Source organism: Etheostoma spectabile, chromosome 19 (genome assembly GCF_008692095.1).
Source record: "Etheostoma spectabile isolate EspeVRDwgs_2016 chromosome 19, UIUC_Espe_1.0, whole genome shotgun sequence".
NCBI classification, from domain to species: domain Eukaryota; kingdom Metazoa; phylum Chordata; class Actinopteri; order Perciformes; family Percidae; genus Etheostoma; species Etheostoma spectabile.
This window is the reverse complement of record NC_045751.1, coordinates 15,875,624-15,883,267: the sequence shown is the minus strand read 5'-3', so window position 1 is coordinate 15,883,267 and position 7,644 is coordinate 15,875,624. Positions and strand designations below refer to the sequence as shown.

General features: G+C 39.4%; 1 protein-coding gene across 13 annotated transcripts in view; it reads right to left on the bottom strand.

The window, feature by feature from the left end:
* The window catches only part of ehbp1l1a (EH domain binding protein 1-like 1a), a 47,252-nt gene continuing 39,608 nt past the window's right edge, over window positions 1-7,644 (bottom strand). For 12 of the 13 annotated variants that reach the window (XM_032544393.1, XM_032544401.1, XM_032544397.1 and 9 more), the window contains 6 exons: window positions 7,496-7,539; window positions 7,296-7,407; window positions 6,851-6,950; window positions 6,241-6,314; window positions 4,606-4,720; window positions 947-3,031 (listed from right to left, as the gene is read on the bottom strand). In XM_032544393.1, the coding sequence (XP_032400284.1) occupies window positions 2,938-3,031; window positions 4,606-4,720; window positions 6,241-6,314; window positions 6,851-6,950; window positions 7,296-7,407; window positions 7,496-7,539 (539 nt within the window). In that variant the 3' untranslated portion in view covers window positions 947-2,937. Of the gene's footprint in view, window positions 3,032-4,605; window positions 4,721-6,240; window positions 6,315-6,850; window positions 6,951-7,295; window positions 7,408-7,495; window positions 7,540-7,644 lie in introns of all 13 variants that reach the window. The other variant, XM_032544392.1, reaches the window with a different exon arrangement.

Sequence of the window (7,644 nt, the reverse complement as noted above, 5' to 3'; positions counted from 1 at the left end):
GGCATTCAAATCTTTTGTATTTTTCAAACTTTACAAATAGTGCAAATGTAACATAAAACCCACAAATAAAACACACATCAATCATTTAGACAGGATGTAACTAATTCACACAACAACCAGCAGTTATGGCAACATAAGAACCGCAAACTTCTCAACGCAAAATAAAAAGCTCTCAGGCCAACGTGTCTCTGTTACAGAACATCACTTTTCAGTGCAAAAACAAGCGGCAAGTATCCTTGGAAGATCTGGAAGCGCTAATTCACTTTAAGCAAGTGTTAATATTGTGCTAACAAAGATTTGGCTTTATTATGAATAACCATTCACATCTTCACCTTTTATAGAAACAAAATACATTTGCATAATGTAAAAGTATTTCCAATTGCTTGAATAGAAACAAAATGAAAGACTGGAGTCACCCTTAAACTTTATCAGAAACATTTTCCAAATCAGTGGCAAAATAAAAATCCCACATAGAACAATTATAGAAATATTCCTATGTCACTGTCATCAATAATCTGTATTAGTGTACATGTGAATGTTACTGTACTGTATGAACGTTTTATACACAGATGGAAGTAAAATGCTGCAATAATGAGGGCGATGAGCATTGGTTAAAACACATACATATCTGTGTGGCAGCTTCTCTAGTGGATATGTATTGATAATAAATAATAAAACCTTAAAAGAAAATGAATCCAATAAGTTATTTGAAGATATGTTCCATGGCTGCTTTCCTCGTCCGTGCATTCCATTTGCACCTACATCCCATCATACAATATGATGTAAACGTGAAACATCTCAAACACCAAAACCAGACTACATTAGATCTCTCTTTTCCAAATAGCTGTGTCAACAACAACAGTATCCAAATACTAGGGGAGGGCATAACTAAAACCCAGTACCAATAAACCTCTAAAACACTAAAACATGGGCACTTAAAACTTAAATCCTTCAGTAAGGCAGCTGTGGTGAATAATTGTATGTACAAAAAGGGTAGTTTTCCTCTAGGGCTAGACCGATATTTATTGTTGTTGTACATACTAGGGCTGTACAACACATTACTTTTTTAACGTCATCGCAATACCAACTGGTGTAATAAACACATTGCGAAAGTCTGCAACACATCAGACATGTGTTAGTTGAAATAAAGTATCAGTAGAAAACGGGCTTCTTCTTTTAGTGCTGCGTTTTATATTCAATTCAATGTTCAATTTGTCCATGACAGAATGCTGGAAATGATTCCCTTCCATTTGTTTTAAATTCAGCTAGCATGTTGTTGTATTGTTGAAGCAGAAATGCAGAACTGAGTACATTTTAATATCTGTTTATGTATCGCGAGTAACATCCCTATCGCAATTTTCAACGACATTATCGCATATGGCATACTTTTCTCACATCGTGCAGCCCTAGTACATACTGTGTTACGTGATAATTAGCTTTAACCATGACCACGGTCATTCCTTAACCATAATTCCTAGTTCCTCCCATGTCAACACCTTTCCTTAAGCCTCAACCAGGCCTACACTTAACCAAACCTTACCCAGGTCAGACAGCAGACACATGAACCCATGAACACATTGGTCACGTCACGGTTACGCAAAGAACTGACAAAAGCTGTCTTCCTGCTCTCCCCCTGCCATGGACACCATAGAGGAGGTGGGGGAGAAGAGGATGTTGGCGAGGCTTGCACCAATCATGGGCAACACCTCTCAACCCCTACGTGAGACTGTAAGTTCCCTGAGCAGCAGACCGCTGCACCCTACCCTAGGGCCTTCATTCCAGCAGCAGTCAGACTCTTTAATACATACTAATGTAATGTGTTAAAGATGTTAATGTAACACTGCTAGCTGTTTCTGCAATATGAGTCATCACTGGACAACATTCTGCACTATGTATATTTATTTATTTATTACTCTCTGTTACCTCCAACTGGGCAATATGTCAGTTCTATTCATCCGCACATTACTCATCTGTACATCTGTGTTTATATACTGTCTGTTTATTGTGGAAATGTTTGTTGTATTACTATTTTTATAATAATTAATTCAATTTTTTCTTTATTTACATATTTTTCTCCTATGTCTACTTAATGTGTATTTGTGTTATTCGGATGTGTGTAAAAGAAATTATTTTTGAGCTGCCGTGGCACAGGAATTTACTCAGTGTGGGATTAATAAAGTCTATCTTATCTTCCCTGCTATGAGTAACAGTCAACAGGAAACACTAAATCCTCTATGTGTGTACTGGCACTAGTTTTTTGGTTAGTTATCAGCCGGTCCAATCCCAACATGTCAGTATCGCTGTGACACTGGTCAAACCTACTCCCCTTTTTTAATGGCAGCTCACATTTTAGAGCAAACATTTCCAGTACACACACTTTCAATCAAACACACTATTTCATTCACAGTCACGGGTCTGTAACAATAGGACCTAAAAACACAGCACAGAAACTGCAAAGCAAACCGTCCAAACTGCTCTTTCTGAGCCACCGATGCCTTCTGCTCCGTGGGTGCTGAACCTCCTGTAAGGTTTGGTAGAACTTACACAATATACTGTATACTGTATTACGCCTACTTCCATTATATTGATCTTTGGTAATTCAATGGAGCCTAGTGCTACATTTTATGATGCTCAAAATAGGGGGAAAGCAAACCAAAGTAAAAGTTGATTCAGAGCCTCAACATAACGGAGCCTCACTCAGGTTTTGGGGCATCTGAGTCTCCATCGGTAATACCCAAATTGGGTCAGAACTACCCTCCTCGGGTCAGCTGGGTCTAAATGTCCCCTTACTGCCGACTTCAAACCACACCAATCAGTCTGACAGAAAGTGACAGATGACCAAAAACGGTTGTCCCATTCTTTTGTTTTTGTTTTGTCTTGACCCACTTTCTTTCACGTCGGTGACTCAGCATTTTTGGTGGCTGGAGGTGGACGGAATCACTGCATCACACACTTCTCTTTCTGCTGTACAGAATACTTCCTCCTGCGCTGCTCCAGGCCTCGCTCCAGACGCTCGTCCTCCTCCAGAGCTCTGAGGACAGGGACACAGGAGGAGAGTCACAGGCTGTCTACACAGGATGTCTTTCAGGTGTCCGTCCATCTCACAAATACTGTCTGACAGAGCACATATAGAGTACAATGGATTCTTTCAGCCACAGCACTGCTTTGCCTGACTGAAATTTTATACTTTTATTTTATTTTGTTGTTGTTTAATATTTGTTTTTTTTTGTTTATTTGGGAGCTGCCTTGATGTTATCTATGTAATGTAATGTATTGTAGTGTTATTTTGTTTTATAGATATATTTTTTCTTGTGCTTTTCTGGTTTGTTTCCTTGTTTTTTTGTTTTATACTTAGACATTGTTGTGTTTATTTTCTTTTCCTGTATGTGTCATGACATGTTTTAATATTGTCTGATTTAATGTTTTGGGCCCCACGAAGACTAGTTGGTCGTCTAGGCGTCAGCTAATGGGGATTCTTATAATAAACTAAACAAAAACAAACTGCTGCATAAGGTTTATCATAAGTAAGCGTAATGTGTGCACATATAGACAGATGTAACAGCTGTATCATGTCCCCACCCACAGCTGGAGAGACAGAAAAACAAACTTGTGCATCCTCATTAAGAAAGTAATTAGGTAATTCTCAATACTCTTATTTTACCTTAAATTTGAATTTGAGCAACTGCACCTAAATAATTTCCCTGAAGGGATCACTAAGTATTCTGATTCTGATTGATGATGATGATGATAACGGGTTCATATGATATTGAAGAGCTGGGCGATATAGAGAAAATCATGATATTTTTGACCAAGTAACTTGATTTTGAGGCAATATTGTAGGGTTGATTATTGGTGCTTTCACAAAAAATATACACAATGAGATGTGTGATAAATAATCATAATTAATGTGGATATAATGTCAAAGTGGTCAAAGGCTAATAAAAGAACAGCTAGAACAGTCTGGTAAGTTTGCTGTAATGAAGTCTTTATAACCAGGAAAGGACAACACTTATATTACAATATCCAAAATGTAAGACGCTATCCAATCCTCATATATCGATATCAATATAATATCGATATATATTGCCTGGCCTTATGGTACCACATGAAAACGTATGCACAACAATTTAAATGATATCCTATGAACTTACAGCAACATCTTTATGTAACAACTTGTCACATGACAGTTAAGTTTAGCGGTCTCAACAGTTAAATTAAAGCGACAAAATGTGGCTGGGTAGAGAACCCCGTTACGTCTTTTCAGCGGCTTTCAGTGACCGTTCTGTGGCAATGGTTTATGCCCCAAAACGACTAGTTTGACTAGTGGTTTGGGTTAAAACACCACCCGTTAAGTAGTACTGCTACTTAAGGGGTCCGATGCTTAAAAGCCCTGTGTTTTTGAACCCACCCATCCACCCCAACCGCTGCCCTATGCGGATCCCACCACTCTTATAGAGCAGCAGTCAACGTGGTGCATTCAGAAAAAAATACATGTAATACAAAACCAATTACAGTGCTTTTCTTTGCTTAGCTTTTCTTTTCTTAAGAACGATCATTATCGTTATCGTTATTAACCCTTCAAACAGCCCAGTAAGAGTGTCTCACCCTCTTTCTTTGGCGTCGATATTGTGGACCAGTTGGTCTCTCTGGTTGACTAGTGAAACCAGCTCCTGAAGCAGCAGCTGCTCCCTGTGTTTATGGGCCTGAGTCTTCTGCCACTCTGCAGCACAAAAACAGCAAAGAGGAACAAAGGATGAGAGTGAGTGAGAGTGAGGAGAGTGACAACTTTCTGGAAAAGATAGAGAGTACAACCGCAGTTCAGCTTATTACTGACATTACTGGGATTATGTATCCATCCTGGGCGGAAATTTTTGTATGGCACTTAAAACACCCAACTGATCAAAAAAAACTTAGTTCACATTTACACTCCCCCCTGTTCCCAATGTGGGGGAGGAGGTCCACAGCAAAAAGGGGAACCGTTTCATCATAATTCCATCTACAAGTAACAATGACTGAATGTATAACTATTTTGGTCATGGGTGAATACACTTTTGGTAATTAGACCTATCCTATCAGATGGTGGACCGTGGAACAAAATCTTATCAAATGGGGGTCCAAGGTCTAATATGCCAGCTTAGGGTTCCGTCACGTGAAAAGGGTTTCATAACCACTGCCTTAGTTAACACCTCAGGCCCCTAGAAAACCTTCATAGGTAGGGTCCTAAAAATAAAGTAAGGGTTCCCTGTGGAGCTTTAGACCTCCAGTAGTGCTATGGATGAGTGGATCCCCTTTTGCTTTATCTCGTGCATTTAAAAAAGCTTCAGACAACCCTGCACATAAACCAGTCCATATGCATATTAAAAGGCGCTTCTTGGCAAGCTATGGCCATAGTCAGATGGAAATCACGTCAAGTACTATGTTCAGTGGTGAGTTGAAAGCCATTTTATCTCTCTGTAGAAATGTTTTAATCTTAAAGGAACACAGTGACTTATTGAGACTTTAGCATAGTCACCGTATCCCCCAGAGTTAGATAAAGCCATACATAACCTTCTCATCTCCATGCGTGTCGTAACTCTGTCTGAGACACCCACCGCTAGTCTACCTTAGCACACATCCTGGAGGTAACCGGTTCCCAATAAGTGACAAAATAACGCTAACATGTTCCAATTTATATGTTGTGATTTGTATAGTATACACTGTGACTATACAAATCACAACATGTAATTAGGAACATGTTAGCTTTATTTTGAGAACAGTAGGCTAGATGGAGCTGGTTGCCTTCAGCATCTGTGCTGAGCTAGGCTAGCGGTGGGTGCGTCAGACAGAATTACGGCATTTACGGAGATGAGAAGGGCATGCATGGACTTTTCTAACTCTGGGGGATATGGTGAATAAACTAAAGTCCCAATAAGTCGGCGTGTTCCTTTAACAAAGCTAAGAAGCTCCAGTCTCTCATTTCCAGAAGGTTGCCTGTCACCCTGTTTGTCAAAAAGAGAAGTTCTATGTGTGAACTTTGTCATCCCACAGAGCTGCAGGCACACACATTGTGTAAAGGAACTCCCCACACAGACTTACAAGGAAAGGTTGTTTTTTTTGTTTTAATTCTATGCAATGAGTCAGAAGGTCATGAGGAGTACAGGGCAACAATATGAGCATTGACCACAGTGTTTGGTGTCGCCCTGTTATGGACAATGTTCTGGAGCGGTATTATGTGGTGCATGTTTAGCAATAAAAGCATACCTTCGAGAGCCATCATGTCCCTCAGCTCTTTGTTTAACAGCTCAAATTTTCTTTCCAAGTCTTGTTCCTCCAGCCTGTCAATCACAAGAGATGTATTACAACATAAGTGTAAAAAATGTCCAGGAATAACAAGCTGCGGCCCTATTAGACTAAGACTACTATGATATCATAGTAATGATATAGTGACAATAAAAGCTACTTATCTCATATGTTATAGCCATAGAGTATTGTGGGAGTTTTTTTTCTTATGGTGGGAAGACGGACAAGCCTCATGGGGATGTCCACACTCCAAACTGCACTGTTTTATTAATCCAGCAACCATGCCTATTTATTTTTTAACTTTTTCTCTGCCACAGGGTGCTATTTACCGATGGACATCTTGACAGCTAAAGTGATGCAAAAACATCTGGATGGCTGGCTGCAATACTGAATATGAACAATTTCTACAATTCAATGACAACTGCACAACTCCCTCTGTAATGATCAAAAGCTCCAGAACTGCAACTAAATGGACCTTGTGTTGAGATTGTCTTGTCAATTGTGAATACTATTCTGTCAATTCTACACTTTGTGTTCATGTTTCCAGCAGTGTTTATCATGGATGTCTTACAGCAGCTGCAGATGGTCCTGTCTCCTGATTAAAGCATTCTTCTTGTTGACCAGCGTAAACCATTCCTGAATCAACCGCTCCTCCTCCACTTTGTCACTGCCTGCGGCAGAAAATCACATTACTATGACTCCTCTGTTAGGTATAGTCCTGCTCTTTAGTTCCTAAATTGGGATAATGGAGATTCACGGGGAATAATAAATAAGACCAGAACTGCGAACACTAAAACCAATAATTTATTATTAGTCTATGCACATTGCATGCATCCTGTATCTTATCCTCTAGCTCAGAATGAGTACTTGGTGCCTTCAAATTACAAATGATTGCTTTAAATGTCTTCCCTAAATGTACTAATTTGTACTTTCTTACCTCAAAATATGACTTTGTAACCCAGACTTTCCTTTGCTTTTCATTTATTTTGCACCCATCTGTATTGAGGTTATCTTACCTGTTTCCAGTAGTTGTCTAAGTTTCCTCTCCACCACACCTGCTCGGTTATCAATATGATTTTGTTCTGCCTCCAGGGCTTCCATCTGACTCAGCACATACTGGTTGGGGTCCTGAATAGATAGATTAATACTGTTACCTCCAGACAGTTACGGACAGTTTCAGGTTTTCAACCAGACAATGAAACAAATGGTTACTGACTTGGCCTTCTGGTCTTCTCTCCTCAGCCACAGCCTCTGTTCTCTCTGTGAGAAAAACACATGAATGAATAAAGCAGTGCTTGACTACTTTGTTTTCAACAATAGAAAATCATTCCTAATCACCATGTCCAAATTAAGTCAACAATATAT